This window comes from Cucurbita maxima, unplaced genomic scaffold, assembly GCF_002738345.1.
Source record: "Cucurbita maxima cultivar Rimu unplaced genomic scaffold, Cmax_1.0 Cma_Scf00001, whole genome shotgun sequence".
NCBI classification, from domain to species: Eukaryota; Viridiplantae; Streptophyta; class Magnoliopsida; order Cucurbitales; family Cucurbitaceae; genus Cucurbita; species Cucurbita maxima.
Genome location: NW_019272017.1, coordinates 7,445,138 through 7,472,432, shown reverse-complemented (window position 1 = coordinate 7,472,432; position 27,295 = coordinate 7,445,138). Strand labels below are relative to the sequence as shown.

General features: G+C 36.5%; 5 protein-coding genes and 1 long non-coding RNA gene across 8 annotated transcripts in view; 2 read left to right on the top strand and 4 right to left on the bottom strand.

The window, feature by feature from the left end:
- Positions 1-2,327: 2,327 nt before the first annotated feature.
- LOC111482812 (probable ribose-5-phosphate isomerase 2) lies at positions 2,328-3,819 on the bottom strand. Its single transcript, XM_023128822.1, has one exon. The coding sequence runs from the start codon at positions 3,443-3,445 to the stop codon at positions 2,618-2,620; it is 828 nt and encodes a 275-aa protein (XP_022984590.1). The 5' UTR covers positions 3,446-3,819; the 3' UTR covers positions 2,328-2,617.
- Positions 3,820-6,597: 2,778 nt separating this feature from the next.
- On the top strand, positions 6,598-7,654 carry LOC111486515. Its single transcript, XR_002718893.1, has 2 exons — positions 6,598-7,208; positions 7,522-7,654. It is a non-coding gene; the product is annotated as an uncharacterized LOC111486515 (long non-coding RNA).
- Positions 7,655-9,182: 1,528 nt separating this feature from the next.
- Positions 9,183-15,581, bottom strand: LOC111498591 (ABC transporter G family member 7-like). Of its 2 annotated transcripts, none has more exons than XM_023151020.1 (12): positions 15,072-15,581; positions 14,504-14,697; positions 14,235-14,385; positions 13,769-13,901; positions 13,116-13,317; positions 12,377-12,647; positions 11,926-12,057; positions 11,451-11,671; positions 10,847-11,059; positions 10,659-10,743; positions 9,577-10,210; positions 9,183-9,322 (listed from the first exon to the last, which is right to left on the bottom strand). In XM_023151020.1, the coding sequence occupies exons 1-12, from the start codon at positions 15,354-15,356 to the stop codon at positions 9,318-9,320; spliced, it is 2,526 nt and encodes an 841-aa protein (XP_023006788.1). In that variant the 5' UTR covers positions 15,357-15,581; the 3' UTR covers positions 9,183-9,317. The 2 variants fall into 2 exon arrangements, with proteins under 2 accessions (XP_023006788.1, XP_023006003.1); XM_023150235.1 differs by having other exon boundaries at positions 9,204-9,503.
- A 1,344-nt stretch (positions 15,582-16,925) lies between these two features.
- On the bottom strand, positions 16,926-20,724 carry LOC111476757 (protein trichome birefringence-like 18). 2 transcript variants are annotated; one of them, XM_023120673.1, is made up of 4 exons: positions 20,456-20,724; positions 19,286-20,129; positions 18,695-18,969; positions 16,926-17,965 (listed from the first exon to the last, which is right to left on the bottom strand). In XM_023120673.1, exons 2-4 carry the CDS (start codon positions 19,920-19,922, stop codon positions 17,156-17,158), a joined length of 1,722 nt encoding a protein of 573 aa, XP_022976441.1. In that variant the 5' UTR covers positions 19,923-20,129; positions 20,456-20,724; the 3' UTR covers positions 16,926-17,155. The 2 variants fall into 2 exon arrangements, with proteins under 2 accessions (XP_022976441.1, XP_022976361.1); XM_023120593.1 differs by having other exon boundaries at positions 19,286-20,111; positions 20,456-20,723.
- A 408-nt stretch (positions 20,725-21,132) lies between these two features.
- Positions 21,133-22,318, bottom strand: LOC111483123 (putative methyltransferase DDB_G0268948). The gene is made up of 2 exons (XM_023129299.1): positions 21,899-22,318; positions 21,133-21,808 (listed from the first exon to the last, which is right to left on the bottom strand). Exons 1-2 carry the CDS (start codon positions 22,055-22,057, stop codon positions 21,173-21,175), a joined length of 795 nt encoding a protein of 264 aa, XP_022985067.1. The 5' UTR covers positions 22,058-22,318; the 3' UTR covers positions 21,133-21,172.
- A 3,142-nt stretch (positions 22,319-25,460) lies between these two features.
- Positions 25,461-27,295, top strand: part of LOC111485083 (heavy metal-associated isoprenylated plant protein 20-like) — a 2,212-nt gene continuing 377 nt past the window's right edge. The window contains exons 1-5 of the mRNA XM_023131825.1: positions 25,461-25,730; positions 25,967-26,158; positions 26,471-26,628; positions 26,754-26,829; positions 26,925-27,238. Coding sequence (XP_022987593.1) covers positions 26,548-26,628; positions 26,754-26,829; positions 26,925-27,217 — 450 coding nt within the window. The 5' untranslated portion in view covers positions 25,461-25,730; positions 25,967-26,158; positions 26,471-26,547 and the 3' untranslated portion in view covers positions 27,218-27,238. The remainder of the gene's footprint in view (positions 25,731-25,966; positions 26,159-26,470; positions 26,629-26,753; positions 26,830-26,924; positions 27,239-27,295) is intronic.

Here is a 27,295-nt window from a genome sequence, read left to right as displayed (position 1 = left end):
AAATAATAGAATAAATATCTTATTAAATTTATGTCTCCTTAAATTCTTTTTTATGGATAATTAAAAAATAAGTTTAGGAATTATTAAAATATACACCAACCTAAAATCTAACCAATATATTTATTTATTTATTTATTTATTGGCAAATTGAATTTCATTTTTATAATTACAAAAAAAAAAAAAAAAAAAAAAGTGCCTTAAAATTGAAGCTAAAGGGTTTTATTTTTCTTGATTGCCAGGGTGGCAGTAGAGTTTCGTAGGTTTATTTATTTAGTTTTATTTAGCTTGTTTTAATTAACATTTATGCTCACTTTATTTGAGCTTTAAGGAAATAAAGTTTACATTAATTTGATTCATTATGTTTTCATTTTAACTAAATTATTTCACCTACTCATTTTTACCTTTCTCAATTTTAATTAAATTCATCTCAATATATATATATATATATATATTAATATTCAACCGTGTATTTTATACCGTTTAAATATAAAAAATCAAGTTTATCAATAATTATTAAAATAAAAGCATAGTTTTACGATAATTGATATGTACTCCTTCATTTAAGGTCAAAGATTCAAATCTTTATACCCTATTAGAGAGGTTGGGGTAGGGAATAAAAGTGGAAGTGGAGAGAGATTTCTCCTTGTCTTTGCTTTTGTCATTTAGTCTCTATATCGGATCATGCGAGAACCTGTCCTGAATAAGATAGCTGCTTTCGTATTGTAGACATCTCTAGTGGCAAACGAGATAGCTGCTTTTGTCTGGTAGACATATGTATATCAAACCATGTGGGAGCCTGCCCCAGATGAAACAGGAAGTCGAGAACGGGGAGAAAATTGTGTTTTTGATACTCGTGGTACTAAAAAGGAATTAGAAAGGGAGATATTTAGGTAAATCAAAGGGCAAATAAAATGGTTTCTTAGAGGGTAAGTAAAGGAAAAGAAGCAAAGGGGTTTGACTTGGGTGATGTGCAATGCCTTTATTTTTATCTTATAATTTAAGCTACAAATATATTCCCTTTTATGTAATTAAATATATTTTTTCCCTAAAAAAAAAATTAGAGAGAAAATATATGATTTGCTTGAAATGAGAGAGAATCTTATAATTTAATTATTATATTTTAATATCCAAATAAAGTATTTGTAGCAAAAGTCAAAGAATTCGTTGGATAAAGGAGAAATATGAACCCTTTTTCATAATTTGTCAATATTTGATCAAAACTTTACAAATACATTTATTCATATATGTCATCAAGTGGTTCGTAGGCCCGTCCCATTCACTAAACCGTCAGGATTTTATTAATAACGTAGATATTATTTTTCATCGATTCCATCAATGTAACATAAAGAACGTTACGACTGTTAAGACAATACTAGATTTACGGACCGAAAAAGACATATCCAGTTATGATTGCATTCAATATGTAGATCAAATTGGAATTATGCATCCAAAAACTCTAAAGAACTAAATCTAAAATCATCATTCATACTAAAAAATAGTAAATTTAGTCCAAATCAATATCAGTTGGTCAAAGATATATGTTTAAATTAGTTGAGCTATGTTCAAATTAACTATTGGATCAACAACGAAAAATATGGGGATTGATGTTTTATTAGCTAGGCTCGAATCGGCAAGTGTAAAAGACTCGATCTAGTTCAAAACTGATCGTTTTGATATTTTCACATTTTGGAGGGCATTAATAAAAATAATCGAAAGAAAAAGGTCAATGGCAAAGTAAGCATAAATTTAATGGGAGTGGGGCCAGGATGCAGTGATATTGGGCCTCAATACAGAAGAAAATGGGCCCATAGCTAATCTTGGTTCTTAGAGCCTATCATTCAGGCCCAACTTTGGGGCCCAATGACCTTAAAAGGATGCAGATTCCTTGGTCGGTCGGTTTATTTATTTATTTATTTTAATTTAATTTTTTTGTCAGAAATAAACATATGACAAATTAAAATATTAATATAAAATCTCATGAAATATTGGAGGTTGATTAAGCTATGCTAATGTTGGTTCTGGAACTGTCTCAAGCAATTGTAACATAGAGCTTTCGAAAAGAAAACTTGGATTTAGAGGTTGTACTCTGAAACTCGTCATTCTAGTCCATGTCGATGATGCTCCAAGTTCGTCGAGTTCTAGTCCAAACAGGTAGAACGTGCATTCACCCCTACCCGACTTCATGTTTCATGGCTATAGAAATGTACATACATCATTCATTCTCATCCATGTCGATGATGCTTTGAGTTCATTGAGTACGAGTCCAAACATGTGATTGCCACTACCCGACTTCTCGTTACATGACTATAGAAACGTTATGTACACGATTCAAATACGGTCGAAATGGATATTAGAACTTTCAAAGTCCTTCCGAACAAGCTTAAATTGATCTCGAACGAAACATAAAAACATAAAAACATAACTGGGTTAAGCCCTTTACAGATTCAAAACCAATTCAAAGTGACAGAAACTCAGCCAAACCTAATTCCTAATACTGTAAATAATTGGTTCTAAGGAACCAAGAACTCTTTGCTAATGGTTTCAGAATCCATAAGACAAAAGGTTAGAACAGGGAGTACCCATTTGAGCAGGCATTAAGAACATCTCCTGGTAATGGCTACTTGTTCTTGATGGTAATCCCAAGCTCTCCTGCAACGATCAATGTGGTGGCCATACCGATGAACATGCCATGCTCGACGACACCGGCAAGCCGCAAAATCTCATCGCTAGCAACGTTCAAATCTCCAATATCTTCCTTGAAATACAAGTCCACAATGTAATTGCGATTATCAGTAACAAACGGTTGTCCATTTTCACCGGAGGTTCTGAGCTTTGCCACACAACCATGGGTTTGGAACAGATTCTGCAGCCGCACGGCGGTGAAGTTCCAACAAAAGGGGACAATCTCCACTGGCAAGGCGAGCCCACTGCCTCCCAAATACTTAACCAATTTCGATTCATCAACAATCACGACGAACTTCTTGCAAGCACCCTCCACCATTTTCTCTCTCAAAAGAGAGCCGCCTCGGCCCTTGACAAGATTCAGATGGGGATCGACCTCATCGGCGCCGTCTATTGCGAGATCGAGAACAGGGTGCGAATCTAGGTCTGAAAGAGGGATTCCTAACGAGAGGGCTTGTTCGTGAGTTTTTTTGGAAGTGGGGATTCCTATGATGTTCTTGAGCTTACCTTGGCGTAATAGCTCGCCGATTCGATCGACGGCGTGTTTGGCGGTGGAGCCGGTGCCAAGGCCGAGAACCATGCCGGATTCGACATATTCGACGGCCTTGTACGCAGCGATCTTCTTCAATTCGTCTTGTGTTAAAATCCCCGATGACAATGGCGGTGCCAAAAGCCCAGATGGGGTAGAAGAAGGCACTGCAATGGCGGTTTCCATGGCGGATTTCTCCGACACGATAAATCGTCTACAATACGGAGCAGGCATAACCCCAAATTCAAGGATTTCAAATTTTAATTCGAAAAAAAGGCAAGGGCGCCGAAGAATCAACAGGGGTTCCACATGGGCCTTACAGATTCGTAAAAAAATGAACAATTGTCTGGGAAAGAGCGGTGCAGGTCAGGCAAAGACCAGTTGCGTGAAAACGACAAAGGCGGAGGAAAATTAAAGAAAATGGATGGATTTTTCTCGATGATTTTCCGTTTGTTTCTCGGGAAAATGTGCAGGAATTAGGTCCATTTTAAACGGGAGATGGAGGTATGAGGAACCAACGTCGGTGGACGATGTTGCGTTCCCGACGCCTCGTGTCCCTAATTCAAGATTTGTCCCTACATTCAAGATTTGTTAAAGATTTTAGCTTCCATCAAATTTCATATTTGTTAAATCCATGGAATCCAACTCCAACTTATAATTTAATTCTTAGATACAATTATTTACCCATTTTAAAAATTTTAAGTTTTTGTTTGAATTTTAAAAAGTTTAATTTAAAATTTTAATATTTTCTTCTACCATCTTTAAATTAAATTTAGTGACTTATTTGATACAAAATATGAACAGATAGCTTAGGAAGGTTATTTTTCCTTTCTTTTTGACCTAACCATTGAAGGGAATGGAAAAGAGGGAGAAGTTTCACTTGTATCTTTGATTAATTTTGTTTTGACTTTGATGAAGAGACATATCTTATCACTATCATTTGCAAAAGATAATATTTTCATAATATTATTTCCATTCCCTCAAGTTTCATGCCTTATTCTAATTCAACCATGAGACAAACTTAAAAAAAAAAAATATTTATCTTTAATTTTGTTATAAACAAAATAGATTTATTGTTCGAAGAGTGCATAATGACCCATGAGTACCTGTCGGGTGGGAGGGGCTCGTCCATGGTGGGTAAATAGATAACCTGATTCAAAATTCAATATTTTGCTTATCATATGTAATTTTAGATATTTGTTCAAGACTGTAGATACTCGAATAAAACAAATGTAAGAATGTGAGGATTCAATCTTCAACTACAAGAGCAGGAATATATGTTAATGATTTGTTGAGCTAAACTCATGTTTGACAAAAAGATAGGTATGGAAATGTTTATTAAAAATAAAATATTTTTTAAAGATGTCCTTATCGAACAAAATGACACATTTTTGCCCAAACAATTAAATAGAAAAGGCATGTAATTTGCATATCTAAATTCTTGTACGCCAAATAACATAAAAAATTGTTGGTTTCAATAAGAGTTTTGTTCAAACTATAGCCAACTTCTTTGATTAGAGCCAATGACTTACTTACGCCTATTTCTTAGGAATATGTTGTGTTTATAAGTCTCAAAATTTTAAGGTTATCTTTAATAAACTCCGATCCTTTAGATTGAAAATGTGTTTAACGTATTCCTAAACAATTAGTACCTAACCAATATGAAAACTTTGATAGTAAACTGAAAGCTTAAACATTCATCCGATACTGTTTGAAACTTAAAAAGACATTCATTTTCTTGTTTCACTTCAACAATACGTGAGATAAGAACTCAAACCTGTGATCATCAAAGTTATAATGCATTAAGCAGATGAGCTCGAGAACTATTTCAAATTGAATGGAAAAGCAAGGTTTAGGATGAAGAACATATGAACCAAATGCATTTGGTTAAAAGAAAAAGAAAAGAGAAGAAAAATGAGAGGAAAACAGAAGAGAAGGGAACAATGTTAATAAGGGGAAGGGCACTTTTTGAATTTCCTTTTGAGTGTTAGTGAAGTGTAAAGAAAGAGAAGAAAGCAGAGAAAGAAACAAGAAAGGTTGGTGGCTGAAGAGTAGTAGACAAGGAAATAAGGCATGGGGAGATGATATGGAAGCAAAGGAACCATTAAACAAAAAAGCCTGCCTGCCTAAGCATAAGTAAGTAAGGACTTGACAACACCAAAAATGACCATTATTTGCTTCTGATTCTAAGATTCGGATTCCTGGGAAACCCACCAAAAGGCCAAAGGTCACACCACGCCCTCCCCTCCCCTCTACTACCCTAAACGCCAACTTCAAACAAACCACATATTCCCTTCTCTTTTCATCATCCCCCTCATATAATCTTTAACTAAAACACAATCTAACTTCAAAGCTTTAAACGCTCACCAAAATGATCTCCATGGGACGAGGACGGAGAAGCCTTCCCTGTTTTATGCACAGGTTTTGGTAACAAGTAGAGTAATCTTAGTTTTTTCTAATAGAAATATGGTACAAATGAAGAGGTTACAATAGAAATAGAAAAAGAAAACCCTGAGTCTGTTTACCTAGATTAAGCAAGTTTAACTTGTGAACCAGGAGAGAGAGAGAGAACTAGTTAGAATGGGAAGTGATGGTTAGAAATGGGGTTGGAAAAGAACCAAACAAAAATGGCTGTGTTTTTCTTGAGTGTTTGTCAGGGGGGTAAAGCTGATGAGCCTGAGAGTGAGAGTGGAGAGTGGAGAGTGGTTTAGTACACGGAATGCCAAACAGTGAAGTTTTCTTTATTGTTAGTATTTCTTTTGTAGACTAAAATTTTGAGGAAGAATATATACATCTACACGAACTAGACGACATATCTAAAACAAGTCAAAGATTTGAATCTCCAACCTCTTTACCCAACTCACGGGTTGAGTGAATAAGATTTTCTATCCTTTTTTTCATGTATTCGAAACAAAACAGATACACTATAATTGATGAACTTATGCTATCATCTACTATGTCATTGACAATCACATTTAACCACAAAGTTCCAAAGACACAGACTTACACAAAACTTTTCGACAATATCGTTTACCAAGCTATATCTTGATATAGACTGTCTAATATTTTTACTTCCTATAGTTATATCTCCCTTATTGCAAATTGAGAAGATCCCATCATCAATCAAATTGTCTATTAAAAAAAAAAAAAACTCAGCAGTAGAGAGGATTAAAACCAAACATTATGCAATGCAAAAGAGGATAAAAATCAAATAAAAATCAAGAGAAAAGCTAAGTAATGAATGAAACAAGAGAGGTGTAATGTAGAAACAAAGTGGTCAAGGATGGACATCATGAGTGGAGAATGGAATAACAATAAGCACCTGCTAATTAGGAGATTATTCAAATTTATATAACATAGAAAAGTTCAATAATAAAAAGACAATATATTTTAATACCCAAAATTTTGTTTTGTTTTGGGTACTGAGTGTGTGAAACAGTGAGAGAGTAGAGAGAGAAATGCATGAGAATGCTTTGGGCCATACAGCTGTGTGATATGAAATCTAGGCAGAGAGTACAAGACCAAAGACTTGTCCACTCCACTTGAAATGAAAGGACTTTCACTTTCTAACACATCAGCTAACTTGTCCTTTGCTTTCTCTTGTCTTTTAATGCATTACATTAACACCTAACCTCCCCTTCCCCTTCCCCATCCCCTTCCTCTTTTCTTTATAAATCTCTCAACTTCTCGTTCTTGTTTCCATGCTAACCAACAATCTGTTTCTTTGCAGGGTATTGAGCCAACAGCTTCAAAATCCTCTATCCCAAGACTTCTTATTTGTTTTACTATGGCTTTGAGAAGAGGGAGCTCTCTTCAGTCCAGTCCAAGGCAGCTTCTCGGTTGCTACTTAGCTGCTGACTCGTTGGCTCAATAACTCATCAACTGATATAAATGTTTGGATAATGATGTGTTTCTGAACCAACGATGCAGGAGCCAAGTTCAGCCATGGCTGTCACGTCTTGGACTGAAGGGAGCTCCCTCGCCATCCACTACCTTGGTTTCTCTACCTTCATATCCTGATTACCAATCATCTCATGAAGTTTTTGTTATATTATATTCTTCTTAACAGTGTTTAGAAATTCCTAGACAAGTTTTGGTAACTAATCAATGGACGTTCTCTAAATCTTGTTTTGTTTGTTTTGAAACTTGACAATGAGTTCAAGTGTTCCCTTAGAGAAATGGAAACTACTGCAAAAAAACAAACAAACAAACAACCAAATGGTTATTGAATGGGCCCTAGAAACAATGCATGTACTTTCAGATATGGCTCCAGATCTACACGTACTGATATTTTTCTTTGATGTAGATAGAAGGGAAAGGAGGAACTGAGGCTCACAGATTCTGAGATCATGAAGATGCAGCAGATAAGATGAGGGCTTTTTTCCACCAAGTTCTTAGACTCCCAAATCACTAGAAATCCGAATAAAGAAAAGTTTTCTACAACTTTTTTCCACCAAGTTCTTAGACTCCCAAATCACTAGAAATCCGAATAAAGAAAAGTTTTCTACAAATGGGTAAATTGGAAATCCTAAATGAGTCATAAATCTTGCAGGAAAGTAAGCAGCTTGTTCAAATATGTAAATTTGTGGAAGGATTTAGATGAGTCATAAATCTTGCAGGAAAGTAAGCAGCTTGTTCAAATATGTAAATTTGTGGAAGGATTTAGTCCTATGGCTGGTTTTACGAGACTTTATTCTATGTTATGGCTTGGATTTCCTTAAACTTTATTGTTATTTTGAGTTCATAACATGGGGTTTGGGTATGTTAGATGTGCAGTGGCATCACAATACGGCTCAAGCATTGAGTGTATATTTCTGGGTTTTTCTTGTCTTTTGAGTTTCGAATATTTCTGAGCTAATACCTTGCAATTTTGGGCTCTTAAAAAACCCAGGAATAATCTGATCTCAGTGCAAATCCCAGCACTTAAAAGAGAAATTACTCGATGACCAACTTGATTCTTATTTAGTTCGTGGTTTTATCCTTTCTAAGAAACCATAAATTCAGATTCGTACCGTCATGCAACATACATATTGCTTGGAAAGAAAATAATGGATGAAGTAGTGAAATCCATATCATAACCAATTGAGTAAGATTAAGTTAAATAAATGCCAAACATCAAAATGAACCATAGAAATTGATGAACATGCTTAACATTTACCCAACTTTTCAGAACAACAAATTAGTTTTGAAGTGGTACAAATTAATTCTGAAGGGAGTGTGTTATGATCTATATGTGTGTGTGTGTGTGGTTATAATACAAATTTAGCCTAGGTTTGGATTGATTTTGAGAGGATTCAACTGATTGTGGAAGAAATTTTAATCCTTTTTGTGTTCGTGAAAATTAATTACAGATAAATTTGCTTAAAGCCACTTTAGTTGTACATTCATATTCACTTGCCAAACAATACGGAATGTATTACAATCACTCTTCTAATAAGCATAATTTGCATATTAAATTCTATGATAAAGCAATGTGGAAGCACCTGTTCAAGTTGGTGGTGCAACCATTTTACACTAGATGAAGAAATGAGGTAAAAGAAGAGTTTTGCATATTGACTACATCAAAAATACATTTGCAAGGGAGGAAAAAAATAACCCTATATTGTAATTTGAAAAAAAAATTTAATGGTAACTTTCAAAATATTTAATAGATCCCTAACAAACTCTACATTTTTTTAAATAATTAACTAACCTTTTTAAACATAATATTGAATTCTACATGTAAATAGACATTAAAACTTCAACTTTGTGTCTAATATGCAAACTGAAATAGATCAAATGTATATTAGACACAATATTGAAAATTTGATAATTTATTCAACACAAAATTAAAAATTGGCAATTTATTGAAATTTCAAGAAACGTTGAAAAACTAAAGGATTTAATACAAAACTTGCAGTTAACATTTTTAAAAATACTATAGGGTACTTGGATAAGAAAAATCAAACGGGGAGCATAATCCACTATGAACTTACAAAAGAAAGGTGGCTTAAAGCATATTAAAGAAGCATTGTGGTACTTACCTGCTAATTGGGTTAAGTGTTAGTTTACACTTTGGAGTCAAGATGCCATGATGATGCACAACTTCATCCATGCTGTCCAACCATCATCCTTCATCCTCTCCAAAATGGAAACCTCATCAAAATTATTATTACACATTAAATTCATAACTCAATTATGTATTGAGTGCCAAAGTAACTGCATTGTTTCACATTCTACAACTACAACAGCTTATTAGCTTAAGTAAGGCAACAGCCTCCTTTATTTGCCATCACATCTCCTTACTTAGCACCTGTATGAGATGAACTAATAAATAGCAGCACATCTAAGAACAATTAACAGGTAATGCCTAAATAATTACAAACCTTCTAGAATAAATGGTCGGATTTGATCGATTTCGAGTGTTTCAATATCTGCATCCTTCAATTCAACTTGTTCGAGAGATGGGGGTTTCTCCATGTCGTCATTGTCAAAGGATTCAATTTGTAAATCTCCCTCAAGTTGGGTTTTGTCCAAGTTCTCATTATCAAAGGTTTTCATTTGTAGATCTCCCTCAGGTTGGCTTTTGTCCAAGTTGTCATTATCAAAGGTTTTCATTTGTAGATCTCCTTCAGGTTGGCTTTTGTCCACGTTGCCATTATCAAAGGTTTTCATTTGTAGTTCTCCCTCAGGCTGGCTTTTGGCTAAGTTGTTATTATCAAAGGTTCCAATTTGTAGATCTCCTTCGCGTTTGGTTTTGTGCAAGTTGTCATTGTCAAAGGTTTCGATTTGTAGATCTCCTTCGCGTTCAGTTTTGTGCAAGTTGTCATTGTCAAAGGTTTCGATTTGTAGATCATCTGGCTGTGTTTCGTCGAGAGGTGGTGGCTCAAGCTGCTGGTATTTGGGCTTATTTTTTTCTAGGAGAAGGTAAGCGGTATAATACCAGAACAAAAGTATCCTACTTTGAGCTATCAATGTACCCCCGATACGGCTTTGACCAAATGAAAGTCGTTCGAGTGCCTGCAAATTGAAGAAAAGCAAAGGCATTAGGATGGAAACACGTTTAAATAATGTCTTAAATACTGAAAGGCTAACCAATTATGCAAAGATATCCTTAGAGCGGCTCAATCTTTCCTCCCAATACCAATGTACTATTTCTTGGATAAAAGCAAAACCGAATAAAACTAAGCCACAAGAGTTAACTCGTTTAATAACTAGCCAATTCATAGTTTCAAACTGAATCAAGGAATTCCACAAGCTCAGAGGATCACTACAAGGAGGAGATAATGAATAATGTCCCAATGGTTATACAAAGAAATAGGACCATAAATAATTAGGTTCCTGTGGACTTCTGCAGATGTACGACAGTTTTCAATGACTTGTTCCATGCTCAATCATTTTAGTATCTTACACAATACTGAAGATCCCATATTCAAGTTTAAATAATAAAGATCATACTCTCGCTTACCTGTTCTCCAGTTTGAATATCAAATGAATGCTGACAATCAAATTGAAGACCTTTAAACTCATTGACGCAAAGCCCTTGAAAGGCCCTGAAAGATGAAATGTCATTCGAGTCATTAGAATCAATGGAGAGATTTTGTTTAAATTTAACATGATATCCAAAATCTTATATAGTGGATCCGACACACTTACCATCTTATAAGAGAAACACTAGGAATCCAACGAAAGATGATCGGTGTGTTGTCTGCATTTACATAATAGCCACCAAAAACAATAAAAACTGTCATGAGTGAGGGCCCCACTGCCATTGCTGCTTCTGTGCTAGGAACCATAGCCCCTACAGTGAGCCCCATAGCAGACGCAGCAAAAGATTCAACCGTGACAATACTGCAGAACTTCCCAAATCTAGAAGTAGAAAATTTACAAGCCCAACCATCAGAAAGAGTCGAGATAATTGCCTTATTACACACGTTCCTTAGAGGATGAAATTCATAACGGCAAAATTTCTAGAGATTTAATAACTAAATAAAAACTTATTGACCAAGACTACTTTTTCTTTTTGGAACATTAAACATTTTTCATTGATTTAGTAAGCATTGCAGATACAACCCCTATAACATGCATCCTACTTAAGCCCAAATTTTCTAGCAGAGAATCCCATCCTAAATAGAAACAAATGAATAGGGATAAGAAATATCTAACACCAGTCCTCTACAAATTATTTTTTTTAAAATCGTCATCTGTGGCAATGAGTGCATGATGTTGGCAGCTAATTACGGAATGATCAGACCCTGACCTTGATACGGTTGGGTGAAGACGAGCCATGGGGTACAAGATAGTGCCAAATATCAGTGGAAAAGCAGCTCCAATTGGAATTTCGGCCAACAATTTAGAAAGTAGATATGGGCCTAACGTATAAGATCCCTTTGCACGCTCCCTGTCAACAATTGCACGTTCCTTCGGAAAAACACCCACAGTCTTGGTGAGAGCAGCCATTGCAGTGTTGATTGCTGCAACCTGAAGGCAAACATATCCATAGCCAGAAATTGGATTGAGAAGATTGAACATGTTCTATTTTTTCATAGGAATTATTCTCAATTCTAGCCACCAGGTGTAGGGTTGGGGGTGGGGGATCTTCTTTGATTATAATTGCAATAGAATATTGGTTCGTTATTGTGGTACAAAAGCAACGTCAGAATATTATAGTTATACAAGAAAGCAATTTAACCACAATGCTTGAATGGTTCCGAAGATACAACAATGTTTTATACCTGAAGCAAACCCATCCTATCCTGGATTGATGTCTGAGATCTTCCCATTCTCCAAAAGACTGAACCAAATATGATAGCTGATGCAATGGACATTCGTGCTCGAACCTTATTTGTTGGTCCATCCCGAGAAGCCTAGTAATTCATTAAAAGCTTTAATCAAGTAAGTAACTAATAGAATTACTACTCACACAATAGCCTACACGTTAGGCAAACCACTCGTGACCCATAGATACTCTCCTTAATGTACGTGATTTGCAAACAACTGGATTGATGAAGACTAGACAGTTTCAAACCAAGAATTATCAGACATAACACATGAAAATGAAGCTTTTATCCTAATAAATTTCTCAGGTCATTGTTATAGTATCAGAAACTGCATAGCAGAGGTTTTCTTTTTCACCCTCTTATAACAATTATCTATATTTTCGACCTGAATGAGACCAATGTTTACCTGCATCCATGCGCGCTTGAGGAGCAAGCAGAATTGCCTCCACCAACCTCCTTTCTTCAAAAGCTTACTTTTCCTGGATTCCTTACCAGCCAAGACCTGCCTTTTCTCAATTGGGATTGCATACAAAATTGTTGAAGAGTACCGAGAGAATGACTCAACAAGACCGCAGATCCTCTTCTGAGAGGAGTACACGCTGTCTGCAGAACTATAGTCTATTGATATAAGATCTGCCAGAAACTCAGCAGGATTCACATGATCCGGGCAATTATACCTGTTTAATCAAACAGAGAACTAGTGAATTATAATACCTGGAGTTCAATTGAGTTGACTGAAATTGTTTTTAAAAAGAAGAGAAGATTGAAGTAAACATAGGAAAGGCAAAGGTAACTTGCACGCATGTATTCAATTTCTTTAATTTATAAAAAATGTAAAAACAAGAAAAATGAACTGGAATTAACGGTAAAATGCTAACATTGGAATATGATATTGATTGGTAAATGCAGAACTAAAATCAAGTATAAGCACTAAAACCTTGTATGTGAAAATTTGTGGTTAAAAAAGTACAAAGCATGATAGTATACAACAAACAAATCATCAGCCATGGTCAACACTCATCAAGAGGTATGTGCCTAAAGTCTAGAAAAAATGAAAAATACGCTGAAGGATGAGGCATATGCTGTAAACAAGGAAAATGCTCAAATGGAAAAATATTTGTTGAGATACGGATATAGCTCACAACCCAAATTTAGAGAAGTATTCCAAAGGTTCCTCGTGAGCAGGACCAGCATAGACAAGAGCACCCTCTGTCAATAATACGATATCATCAAATTTGCTATACACAGAACCTCTTGGTTGATGTATGGAGCAGATTACAGTGTGCCCATCCTTCGCAAGTTGTTTTAGTGTCTCCACTACTTTTTCTGCCTGGAATGCATCAAGTCCTGAAAGCACCATGTTTATAATTTTATTTGTAAGAGATATTGTACATTTAGGTTCTAGTTATCGCTATTTTGATCAACAATCACTGGTGAACCCTATCATATCATTCATGTTAAACAAAAAATTTAAAAAAATACAAAAGAAAAGTTTCTATAAGCCAAAAACTTGGTGTTACAAAGAATTAGATAGTAGCAACTGAATCCCTGGTTGGTTAAGTTCCGCAATTTTAATAATATTAAATTTGAAAAACAAGAGTTTGCAGCACTGGGGTCTGTAAACGTTTGGGAAGAAGCGTGTGGTTTTATAGTTTCAATAGATTGGTACAGTACTATAGGCCTCACTCATATAAAATGATGAAGCTAAGACCCGTACATAGACGACAATGCCAAAAGTACAGAGCAACCGAATTGTACCAAAAAAAAAAAAAAAATCTCATGACAAGGCCATGCTTACCTGTTGTCGGTTCATCAGCAAATATAACAGATGGGCTAGCAATCAGCTCACATGCAAGGGACAGACGTTTTTTTTCACCCCCACTGATCCCACGAACTCTTGCATCACCAACACATGATTCGGCACAGTTTACCTTTTTTACGCAAAATATGAAATTAGCACGAACATGCTTAAGCTTAGATGAACAGAATAGTGTCTAAGGGCCTTGTTATACAACCAGTTTATAATTCTATTATGTGAAAAGAAACTCGTCTAAGCATTTTAGCCTAGAAATGCATTGTGTACATTTTTGGTAAGATCAGACAAATAATGGAGCATAAAATCAGACCCAGGAGACATCTGTGAACCTATGGCTTTGGTCATAGTCCTTTAATGTAGATTGAAATTAAAACATATAATACATCCACAACGTATGAAATTCTTATATCAGCTCTCTTAGAAAACAATTTTTTTATATAAATCTTACCAAACCTAGTTTCAAGAGCAGATTGTTAACATATTCTTCTCTCTCTTCTACGGAAGATATCTCAGTAAGCTGAAGTTCAGCAGCAAGCTTCAGTGTCTCTCGCACAGTTAGCTGTGAGAAAAAGAGGTCCTCCTGTCTCACATATGCCAACCTACAAAATTGATAATAATGATGTCTATGGGAGAAAAAGGATTGAAAGATAGAGAGAGATAGAATGAAGAAGCCTTCTCAGCATCCTGTTCTAAAATGTTCTCTTAAAGGAAACATACCTGTAAGCCCTCTTATTTGAATCAGTCTTTCCATTGAAATCTATAAGGCCTGAGAGATGTAACCGCGGTGAAGCCGCTAGCTGACCCGCCAAAATATTGAGCAACGTTGTTTTTCCTGAACCTGACGGTCCCATTATTGCCAATAATCTTCCTGGTTTCGCTTCTCCGCTTACATTCTTAAGCAGCCACCTCACCTACCAATAGGTTCTCCAATCAGTAATCGATCATGCTCTGCTTTTACAAGCATGAATATTATTGGTTCAATTACACAAAATTCAATTCAGGCAGATATGGAAGACACGCTAGAATATCCAATCGGAGCAGCAATGAAGTTCTTAAGCATTTGCATGCCACAAATATAGGGATTAACCAATCAACTTATAAGAATCGCAAATCAACATATTCCAGTAATTTATTTCCCTCAAGACAGAAATCATAATGGTGATAACTAAAAGAAACGCCACATTCGCTTTCAAAATGAAGTCAGCAAATCACTATCCAGATAGTCTACTGCATTTTCCACAACTCAAAACACCTTAATGAGAACACAAAACGACTCTAAACTTACTGATTTGGATGATTTATCAGAGAGAAAGCACGAGATATTGCACCAGCGGATTGTCACCGGCGTGACTTTCCCGGAGACTGGAGCTTCTTCACCGACTTCCATGTCTCCATCTTCCTCCTCCCCGTCCTCCAGCTCGACGTCGTATTCCGATGGAAGAGCTGGTTCAGGTCCAGACAAATGACGGACGAGAAAAGCCGCCGCCACGGCGACCAAAACTTGGCCAACACCGTTCCCGCCAAGGCTCATGACCGTCTGACCCACTCTTTGGCCATCAAATTTCACCATTCCCCTCCGGCGGAACTGAGCAGTGCGCCACTGCGCAAGAGACTACGAGAAGGTCCCCGGAACTATCGGACAATCCGACGGTGGCAGCGTTTGTTCGGAAGGAAATTGGCCGGATTCTCTTAACAGACGAGTCAAGAGTGTAATGTAGAAGATAAGATTGGTGTCTTTGGTATCGGTAAGAAGCCCACTCGCGCAGAACCGGAAGCTTTCACTCTCTTCGCATTCCACCCAGCGGAAATTAGGGGCTTTACCCGTTTGGACTGGTAATTAAAACTCGCGGTAAACTACAAATTTAATATTTTAAAAATAAAATTTTATTAAACTAATTAAACCTCATAAATAGCCTACATAAAATTTGACAAATTATAACTTTTAAAATCATATGAATTACATTATTATAATTTCTCTAAAATTACACCGATTTAACCTCGAAATTATAAGTGGGCCATTATGTGTATTAATGAATTACAATGGAAACACGAGCATAGCCAAATAATAATTAACATATATTTCTTAGAGGTTTAAATTTGTATACCTCAGATTTGCTGTCTGTATTAATATATCAATTAGCACCCCACAACAAAATTTAACTATGGAAAATCGAAAGCATTAAGTTGAGAATAGGTTTGACAAAAGGAATTAATTATAACTTTAATGATTGAAAAAAAATCTTCAAAGTCCATCAGCTTTATGATTTGTATTTATTTGAATTATTTCTTAAACTTCAATGTTAAATTCACAAATTTACGAGACACGAAATTCGATGTTAAATTCACACGTTTACTAGACACGAAATTGAACTAGACCAAGCATGATTTCCAAGACTTTCAACAAAGATGAAGGCTTTTGATGATGATGCAAATGTTTTCCTTCGTAGTTCAAGACAAATCATTCGAAGCTTCAAATATCCTATTTACTTGAAAACTTGACTTAAATGAGAACAGCTAAGCTATGATAAAAGATGAGCCCATTACAATAGACATTAGTCGGAGTAGAGCTAGAGATATTAGTCGGAGTAGAGCTAGACCGTCTCTCTAGCAGAAGCATTTTAGAACCGTGAGACTAACGATGGTACGTAACAAGTCGAAACAGACAATATCTACTAACAGTGGACTTAGATCATTACAAATGGTATTAGAGTCAGTCACCGGACGGTGCGAGCAACTAGTCGAAGTAGGACTAAACCCTCCATAGTAGATGCGTTTTAAAACCACGAAACTGATGGAAATACGTAATGAGTCAATGCAGATAATATCTATTAGCGGTGGACTTAGGTCGTTATAAATGGTATTAGAGCCAATCACCAGACGGTGCGAGACACTAATCGGAGTAGGTCTAGACCCTCTCCATAGTAGACCATTCTAAAACCGTGAAATTGACGACAATACGTAATGGGTTATATGTAACGGGTTATATATATAATCCTAAGATGGATGACTAAAAACAGCAGATCCATCGTAATAAGAGCAGATAACAGTACAGGACTAACATTATAGCAGGTTTATATCATCATGGATGCAAGCACCTGTAAATCAACAGCAGAAACACAACAAACAAAGATCACAGATAAGAGCAACGAGGATGGGAAATCCCTTAAAATACATAAATTAGCTTCCAATCCTCCAAGTGTTACAATAAATACTTTCTATATGAATATAAATAAGATAGTGTGGGAGAACAAAAGAACAACAAAAGGATGTGGTCATCTCAAGCCTAACACAAACTTTGGAAACAAGTTACTCAATTTTCTCTTAATTTTCTTAACTAAAATTCCAGACAGGAAGTCAGAAACAGGAATATCACGAAGAAAAATGCTGGTTACCTTCAAAATCTCTCCTTATAATATCAAGAACAAGCTCATTCCAGGTATCTACAGGCCCCGGCATGCACCAGTGTAAGCAATCCTGTGGTGGTGGCTTTCCATCTGGCCCACGTTTGGTGAGTTTATTTGGGTCAGTATTTCTGTAAGGTCCTGGATGCCCATCATGGCGATATTCAAAAGCTTCTGTGATGTCCATAAGTACTAGCCTTGATTTATTTTTTAGCTTCTTAATTGCTGCATTGAATCCAGATAGCTGTTTATCATGCATGATGTTAGTGAATTTGTTTTCCACTCGTTCTCCTGGTGCAAGAGGCCTATCTTTTCCAGTACAGGATCCACCAGTATTCCAGGCTCCACCCTCGTAGTGATCAGGAGAATAAGAACGCACGATCGTGAGCCCCGTGTAATTCGGGCTTGTGGCAAGAGCAGTAAGAATGGTTTCAACAGAGATTTGAAAAGCTTCAATGTTGTTGACCTTCATACGACGAGATTTATCAGGCCACCACAGCTGTCCTCCTACGATCTCGTTATTTAGAACGTAAACTGACTGCTTGGCAAACCAGTGACCAGATGACATGACAATGACATCAAAATTTGGAACAAATTCCATGAAATGATCATCAGGAGCATCAAGGTGAAGTTTGACAACACCATCTTGGGCAAAATCTAAAGGTTCATTTGTTTGCTTTACAAGCCATGATGACCATATTCGAACAATCATCACAGAAGTTGACCTGAAATAATATCTTTGCATTTTCTTGTTTCCCCTGTTTTTAGGAACTTCAACCTGAACACATTAGAGAAAATTTCAAATTAGAAAAACATTTGAAAACTATCTGAATGATCAAATAAATACACAACAAAAACAAAAAGGATCCAATATACAATTTACAAGAATAGCTTAAACACCACATATTTAGGATAAAAGTTAGAATGGAGATCTCAAATCAGTTACTTCTCTCACATATGAGCTAAACATTCAAACATAGACACAAAGCACATCTCTTCCTTGAAGGAAAATGTATGCCTGAAGTGTCAATCCCAGCAAAGTTGCAAAGTTAACCGCACCTGTAATGATGGTGTTTAATGGATGATAAACATCAAGGAGTTCAGTTCTTAGTTAAGTTAAGAATCAATGCCACTTTTTCCCCGACATTCGTGCAAGACCCGATAAACTTGATATCAAGTTTAGTGCATTGCACGAATTAAATATCTACATATTTGAACCATCTACAAACAAATATAGAAGCTTGAGCTCACCAGCATCCCCCACCTACACAATTGCTCCAAGATGAGCAATTACTTAGTTTAGTTCAATTAATTGTTTTCTCGACCTAACATATTCAGAAAGGACTAGATCATAAAGGGCTCTTTGTATAAAGCTTCAAAAACACATAGGAAGTACAGAATATTCAATATTCACTGCACCTTGGCACCCTTTGTCATCTTCCAATGCAATTGAACGAAGGAAAAAGATCGAATTTCAATCAAAACAAAATATAAAATTAGCAATAACCTGCCACAAAATGCACAACAATGACTCCATTTGATTTCGAGCAACTGAGTCACCGATAAAAGCTAGTGTCTTCCCATTCATCAACTTCAAAAACTTCTTAGGATCAAATCTTGGGAGGTTACATTGAGAGGGCTTCCATCGCCAATTCTCATACTCCTTGTCTGGCCTCCCATTTCCCTGACAGTTCTGCATCTGTGACAGGACAGGGCATGAATTATTTTTATATAATGGTCCTGCAGAATCATAAACCCAAGTTCCGTGGTACAAATCACAGCCTGCATGATAGGACAGTAAATAAAAAAAAATTATAATCTTAAATGGGAAGGAAAGAAACAAAAAAGGATAGGGATGAGGAAAAGAGACTTGAACAAGTTATTTCATGGCAGTATCTTCTCCTTGAATCAATAAGAAACATCCTAAGGATGAAGATCTATAGTGGCAAACCATAGTAAGTAAAAACAGATGAACTAAAAGAACCACATGGGGAGATGCAATGATATGATATTCATCATACAAAAATCCTCGCAAAACCAATATTATGTTCAAACATGAAATACAACTAGTTGAGGTACCCATTTCACAAAAGGTTACCTAAATCTGATGCTGTGCTCCCATTAGTTGGCAGAGGATCTGGATTTTTAGAACCCATATCTGTATCACTGGAATTGCTTATAGAACCTTTGGAAACAGATCCACCAGCTTCAGCATTTTCAGATTTAGATGTATCGATACCATCCTTCGACTCTTTTGAAGACACTACTGAAGGAATCGTCCCTTCATCTCTCTTTTCCTTGTTTTCTGGAACTGACTGACTACTCGATATCATGGCATCTGGTGACTTGGACTTGGGCAACAAATCCTTATCAATTACATTTGAACTTTCATCATTTGCAGGTCTATTTGAACTACTTTGAGGAGGTGGATTTGATTCAGATTCAATTTTCTTGTCAACTATAACCTCATCTGAAGGGAACTTTTTTGGTACAAGATCTAAATTGCTGTCATGGGCAAGAACAGTAGCATTTTGATTTCCTAGAGAAATTACAAAATCCAAATCCTTTGAACTATTAACACCGTAGAAGTACCCGCGCATTATGGAACCTAATGGGTAGGAGACTAAAAACCAAGAGCCAAAGATGAGGAACATGGCCAATCCTCCAACTGAAATAGCAATCCAAGAAATTGTTCGAGGATATACAGCAAAACCCTTCCGCATGGCCCAAGTCATGACTATCCAAATTAAACCTCAGCTTCAAATCGATAGATACTTCGTAATCAACGTCTTGCCCATTAATACCAACAATTCAAAATCCCAGTTTAGGCATTCACTTCCAGCACAGGATTTAATCACAATCGTATTGTCAATTTGGAAGCGATCTGAGTGATTAACACCCGAGTTGAATTTCCTTCAACGAACCTGTACATCAATCAAGCACTAAGGGATAAACAAACATCTAATTAAATTGCGACATCGCAGGCTAAAATTCAAAAACAGTTACCGAAACGGAGAACAAATTATTAGCAAGAAAGTCAACACAAACGCAACAAAACACGCAGAGGCACACCGCCAAACACACATTCCGAAACAAAAAAAGAAAGGAAAACCCATGATCGAAATTCCGAATCTATAAGCCATCAAGTAAAGAAAAGAACAATCACCACCGGAAAAGCAACATTCAAATCCAATTTGCGCATCAATGGAGCGAGATTTAGAATGAAAGAACGCCAAAAACAAGATTCAGCATAAATCAGAAGAATTACCACGAAGGAGAGGGGAAGAACACAGAAGAGAATGGCCAGAATCTGGAAATCTTTCGGTACAATTACCAGGTAATTTGTTTGGGAGTGCGGTGGAGGAGATAGAATCTCTGCGGAAGGATTTTTTAGTTGAAATATAAATGATAAGTTACTTCTTTTGCGATGGCATATATATTTCTTAGCTCCTCGTATATATAGAATGACTAGGAAATACGATCGACCCAACCCAACTCAATTAATTTTGGATTAAATTAGGTTGAATATTTTCCCTAACAAAAATTTATTATTAATTTTAAAATGTACATTTTTGCTTAAATCCAATTATATATACATATATTTAATTCATTTTTATTTTTATTATTTATTTTCGGATGAATTTTAACTATTTGAAAAATAATTTTTTAAAATATACCTTGAAAATAAATTGGATAGTAATTTTTTAACTATTTTAACTATTTGGTCTAAAAAATATTTGAATTACCACCTTTAAATGAGTTGTTATTGGGGCAGTAAAATTAATATTCAATAATTTTATATTTATTTATATACTATATATAAGATTACCCATTAGGGAAAATTTTATTTGAGAAAGTTTAAGCTAAATCGTGGGAAACAATTTCGGAAACTTTTAAAATTATATAAAATAAATTGAAATTTCGACAAATTTATTGAAACCAATAAATGCAAAAGGAAATTCATTAATTATTCTCCGGTAATTCGTTAGGTTCTAACTTTTCCGGCGAGCATGAAGCATTTATACACGACGGTTCTGACCAAATCTCCGCCGCCCCAAGCATCTCTCAGCTCCTTAACCATTTCTTCGCACATCACATCCACGCCGTTCTCCTTCGCCAAAATCACTGGCCCCATCGATTTCAGATACTTCAACATTCCTTCAAACGAAAACTCTTGTTCCATCTCCAAATGCTCCGGCTTCCCTTCAGATCCGATCCCCACGCTCTCGAAAGGGAACGGAATCGTCCTGTAATCGTTCAGGACGTATTCCTTCACTTTCTGATCCCAAAACGGCAGCGTGGCTTCCGTCAATCGATTCATCGCGGCATTGAAGGCATCGTTCAAGGATATGTAGTAATATCCCCAAACCGCGATGATTCCGCCTGGCTTCCGGAGAAGACGAGAGGCGACGGCGTAGAATTTCGGCAGATCGAACCAGTGCACGGCCTCGGCGGAAACGATCAGATCTACGGTGTTGTCGGTGCCGATTGATTTCACCATCTCGTCTTCGCTCATCGAGGTCGGTAAGTGGAGGTATTGAACTCTTTCGTGCTTCATCGCGCATTCTAATTGCGATTTGCTCACATCGATTCCGATTACTTTCTCGTAATGCTCTGCAACCTGCCATTGAATCAAAAATCAAGTCGAGATTTCACGAAGATCGCTACAACGATTACATAACAAGATAAATCAAAATCCAAACACACTTACGCCGAGAGCGGCTTGGCCATTGCCGGTGCCGAAGTCACAGGCGAGGGAATGGCCAGCGGTGAGGGCGGCGAGTTTAGAGTACCAGTCGGCAGGGTAAGATCTAGGCCTCCCTTCTAAGTATTTCTCGGCCAAATTGTCTTTCTCATACTTGTCCACCATTTTTGCAACTTTCAGATCGGAATTGCCTTGGATCTGTGAGAATTTAAACACAAACGACAGAGGTTTAATTTTAGATAACGTAGAAAACTGTTTCTTCACTCGATCATTTAAATAATTTCGAGTGGGTGATAAAGTGATGCAGATACTGAGAGGAAAATTTTGAAGTTCATCGATTCTCGTGGTGGTTTATTGGCGCGTTCACGTTCTATGGTCAATTTTCTCAGGCCAACGATGGAGTGTTCAAGCACGGCACGATGGAATGGGAAGATAGTGACGCCAACGCATTGGTCCTCTAAAAATTTTCACCTCAAATTATAAATTTATTCTCATAATTTTGTTAAAATACAATGTTATTCTTTTATCTGTACAATAAAGTTTATAATTTTTAAAAAAACATTTATACTTTCAAATTTGCAAAAATTAATTTTAAAATTTTAAAAATTGGTTAGAAGCATTTTCTTTGAAGAATATTACATTTTTCCTTAATTCGTATACTTTTAGTAAAAGTGTTTAATATGTTATTTTTTATTTAATAAATTATTGCAATTCTGTGTTTGTAGATTAGTTAATGTATTAAATATAAATTTAAAATTTATGTAGAAAGAAACTCCTAATAAATTGGTAAAATTTTAAAAATATCAAAATTTAAATAATAAAATTATAATTATAAAAGTTTTGATACCAAGAGAAATTTTAAAATCATAATTATTATCGTAATTTAAAAAAGAAAATCGGACGGACGGTATAAAAGGAGCGGTACAAAATGGAGTTCAACTGACCGCGCCACTGGAGAGCGTGATGTCGACGATCCTTTTCTTATACGTTTGTTGGAGCGAGAAGAAAAAGAAAGGACAGGATATTTGGGCTGTTACTCGCCGTCCGATGGAGATATGCGACAGCTAGCCGTGGCGGTGAAGTCTGTTCCGGCGACTTGAGCTTTTGGGAATGTGGACGTTGCTGGTAAGCCCGATCGTATGACTTACAGTGGATCCTCTTACCTTGCTACGACTTTGCATGCTGCAGCGGTTCTGCTCGAGATTGACTGTGGTTGGGATTGGTTTATCACTTTGAGTGTGATGGATTATGCCAATTGGTTGAATCTCGATTGTTCTTCTTACTTTTCTGGTTAACGTGCATTTATGTGTTTTAAATTGTTCTTTACTGGATCATAATATTGGGCTTTTGCAGTGAATTTATTGTCGTTTGGGATCTTCCAAATATCACCCGACGTTGGTGATCTATCGTGGCCTGATATGTGGATGAAGTTGTCATGATTGATTTTTAGTATCTTGTCCTGATTGCATATGTCCAGTTGTAAACTAAGATTTAAGCTCTGGTGCTAGAGGTTACTGGGGCTGTCTTCCAGGCTTGAATTATGACCCTGTGAAGAAGGACGGATTAGCTTAGGCCTTTAAGTGAGTTTTCATTTGCTAACATTAGTCAGAAAAGGTTCCTGTGTCTCTCTAGCTTGCATATATTGTCTAAAAGAGATGATCTGGTGAGGTTGTGTGTTGATTTCTTTGGCAGAAAAAGGAAGCTGCTGCCAATATATGGCTAGTCAAATGTGGCTAAAGTTTGAGTCCCATGCACTTGCCTAAGACCGTTTTGAAAAAGTTTCATTACTCCATTGGCACATTCTTACAAAAGGGTGTAATGGATTTGAACTAATTTCATATCATTAGGTGCTCTTCTTGGATCTTCTGTTTCATGCCATTTGGAATGCTTTAATTATGGCTATTTGGTTGCACTTTCACGGAAACAACATAGTTTTCAAGCTTTAGATTATAGAAAACAAATGGAAAGGGAAGTGCTCATTTGAATTAAACCATGGGGACGCTTCCTAGATCGACGAGTAGAAGCTATTACATGATAGGTCAAGTGACTGATAGTGTAATTTGTAGTCTATGATTGCTTGATTAGGAGTCTACTCTGGAGGGGTTTTAATTTATATTGCCATCTCCTATCTGTCCATGCATTCTTTAGCTGTGGTGAGATGAGAAATAAGTGTTTTGTTGTTGCTGTATGATGTCAATTGTGCTTCATATCTTGATTTTTACGTGCTAGAAATTCTCTTTCTGCACTCTCACTTGTATATCTGCACTCTCACTTGTATATTTTGTGAGCAAACGAAACATTTTTTATAACAGTGTGGAAACCTCTTCCTGCAGACGTATTTTAAAACTTTGAGGGGAAGCTCGAAAGGGAAAGCACAAAGAAGATAATATTTACTAGCGGTGGGCTTGATATGTAAGTAGATGCATACAAAAGATTAGCCATTTGAGTTAGATTTGCATATTAAACTTAGTTTATAATTACTGGTGATGGTAGCACGAATGAGTTGCTTGTGCATATATGTTCATTAAATTAGAAATTTTCTTGTTTGAGAGGTTTATCTGTGAACAATGGTACAACTAAACTCATTAGATTACTGTCAATCCATTACAGGATTGAATATAAGAGTAGAGATAAACTGCAAGTGATGAATTCACCGTATATATGAACATAGACTATGCAAATATCTCCTTATATTTTGGTTAGCTTATGCTGAATCAATAACATGTTTAGTAGATGAATTGTTGGTTTGGTTAGCTATTGCAAATATCTCTTCACGAACAATACATTGAACAATGATCTAAGATACATGATCTGGGACAATCCAATCCACCTTAGATGGACCCTCACTTCCTCCAGATTTCCAGTTTTGATTAAATGGCTCAAAGTGGAGCTGCTTGTGCCAGACAGTTTCAATGAGATGACCCCGTGCTGAACACGGTTGACGGGATCATCCTCAACTGCAGACCAAATTGATCCACCCTGGGTGCACTGTGTTCTGGCTGGAACGGTTGGTAGACCGGTCCGTGCACTCGCTGAGGCGATGTGAATATTCTGAAACACAGGCAGGGTTTGGGATCCCACATCGGTCAGAGGTGTGAAAATCCTCCCTAGTTGACGCGTTTTAAAACTTTGAGGGAAATTCGGAAGGGAAAGCTCAAAGAGAACAATATCTACTAGCTGAGTTTACAATCAAGCCAATGCAAGTGAAATCATTTTCTCTTAGGTGAGCTCTTCTTTTGGCACAGAAAAAGCATCATAGTCTTATTCATTGCTCAATCAATATTAAAATCTGCCATTTCTCGCATTTAGTATTCTACCTTCCATGCATTTCATTTCTTCCTGCCAAGCATAAACAATCTTTAGTTTCTTCAACAACTAAATCTGATGTTTATAAATGTATATGAGCCATATTCATTGATCATAAATATGGTTTTAGCAGGTAGCTGAGGGAGTGTAACAGCCCAATTCTACCGCTCGATATGATCTTTTTTGGGCTTTTCCTTTCGAGCTTCCCTCAAGGTTTTTAAAACGCATTTACGAGGGCGAGGTTTACACACCCTTGTAACGAATGCTTCGTTTCCCTTTCCAACTGATGTGGGATCTCACAATCCATCTTATTGAGGGGCCATCGTTCTTCGTTTTCTTCTTCAACCAATGTGGGATCTCACAATTCACTCTCTTGGAGACCTAACGTTCTTCATTCTCCTCTCCAATCGATATGGAATGAATCTCACACAGAGATTGCCTATATTGGATGATGAGATGAGGCGGAGGATTTTGCAATATGATTTGCATATTCCGTGGGAACTGTGAAAAGTGACAGAAATTAAGATGAGCGGTTAGTAAACCCCCTATCACACTGCATTTATTATTGCTTTGCCTTCCAAGTAAATTCATATATACATATAAATCATTACATAATGATTTAATTTAATGAAATAGTTATAGAATTGATAATTAAATATGTTTGAAGTTCGGCTTTTTATGATAAACTTTCAATTTTTGGAGAAAATAATTGATTTTGATCCAATTTTGATTAATAACTAAGCCAGCGGTTCCTTTTCATATGATCAGTCACACTAAAACTAAGACACGACTGGGACTCGTATGGAAGTAGCAGTGAGAAATCTTAGACAATGGTTGAAAGTCCGATCCAGCAATATTGCATGAGTGAAGAAGGGCAATTCTGCTTGTAAAGCTCTTTCGTCGAGTGCATGATCATGATAGGAATCGAGAAAGAAGCTCCTACTAGTGCCAGCAGACGCGGTAAGACGGGGGGCATTAATTATTATTATTATTATTATTATTTGATCTTTTAAAAGTTGTTCTAGAATCACCCACAGTCCTAAGACAAAACTTGCCAAAAGCCCCCTTTTTGTATCTTTTCTATTTATAAAAAGCCCCCAAACGCACGGAATCAATTCAATTCAAACCACTAAAGTTTTGTTTATTAAAATCAATTCAATTCTCCATTCTTAGCTCTGTTCTTAAATTAATTTTATTTCCCACTTGCACTCATAAGTTCCAATATTTATATATATACCCCTTCCCTTCCCTTCCTTCCTCTAAACTTTGCAGATACACCCATCTCCTTCTTCCTCATAACTTGGAGCTCCATTTAAAGCTCAAACACAGAGAAAGACAGAGACCAAAAAATGGGCATTCTTGACACTGTCTCAGATTTAATTTCTGATTTTGTGACCATTTCCAGACAAAGGAACAAAAAACCATTGCAGGTTCCCTCCATTTATCTCTTTTTCTTTCAAAATCATCCACTTTTACTCTCTGATTTATAATGTCTTAATCAGATTAAGCTTTAAACTCACTCTTTAATGGCGGGTTTTGTTTTTGATGAGTGTAGACAGTGGAGATCAAGGTCAAAATGGACTGCGACGGCTGCGAGCGTCGAGTAAGAAACGCTGTCTCCAAAATGAAAGGTCCGACAAACCCATTTTGATTTTGGAATCCGCCATTGAAGAAGAAAAGGAGAGAATAATAATTTCATGTTCTAAGATTAATTTGTGGAATACAGGCGTGAAGACGGTGGAAATAAACAGAAAACAGGGCAAAGTTACAGTGATGGGGTTCGTGGATGAGAACAGAGTGTTGAAGAAAGTGAGAAGAACGGGGAAAAGGGCGGAGCTATGGCCGTATGTGCCGTACAATGTGGTGGCGTATCCCTACGTGGCGCAGGCCTACGACAAAAGGGCGCCGGCGGGCTTCGTTAAAAACGCCGTTCAGGCAGTCCCAAGCCCTAATGCCGTCGACGAGAAGCTCACCACCATGTTTAGCGATGACAATCCTAACGGCTGCTTCGTTATGTAATTCAAACCATTATCCAACCTCTTTTTTTTTTTTTTTTTTTTTTTTTTTTTTTTTTTTTTTTTTTTTTTTTTTTTTTTT

Coding starts and splice junctions, on each gene's coding strand:
- LOC111482812 (XM_023128822.1), bottom strand. CDS start 3,445: ATGCCTGCTCCGTATTGTAGACGATTTATCGTGTCGGAGAAATCCGCC.
- LOC111498591 (XM_023150235.1), bottom strand. CDS start 15,356: ATGGTGAAATTTGATGGCCAAAGAGTGGGTCAGACGGTCATGAGCCTT. Junction 14,386..14,503: donor TCAAATAAGAGGGCTTACAG/GTATGTTTCCTT, acceptor TCAATTTTGTAG/GTTGGCATATGTGAGACAGG. Junction 11,672..11,925: donor ATAGGATGGGTTTGCTTCAG/GTATAAAACATT, acceptor GTTTGCCTTCAG/GTTGCAGCAATCAACACTGC.
- LOC111476757 (XM_023120673.1), bottom strand. CDS start 19,922: ATGACTTGGGCCATGCGGAAGGGTTTTGCTGTATATCCTCGAACAATT. Junction 18,970..19,285: donor GAGCACAGCATCAGATTTAG/GTAACCTTTTGT, acceptor CCTATCATGCAG/GCTGTGATTTGTACCACGGA. Junction 17,966..18,694: donor TGTTGTGCATTTTGTGGCAG/GTTATTGCTAAT, acceptor TAATGTGTTCAG/GTTGAAGTTCCTAAAAACAG.
- LOC111483123 (XM_023129299.1), bottom strand. CDS start 22,057: ATGGTGGACAAGTATGAGAAAGACAATTTGGCCGAGAAATACTTAGAA. Junction 21,809..21,898: donor ATGGCCAAGCCGCTCTCGGC/GTAAGTGTGTTT, acceptor ATTCAATGGCAG/GTTGCAGAGCATTACGAGAA.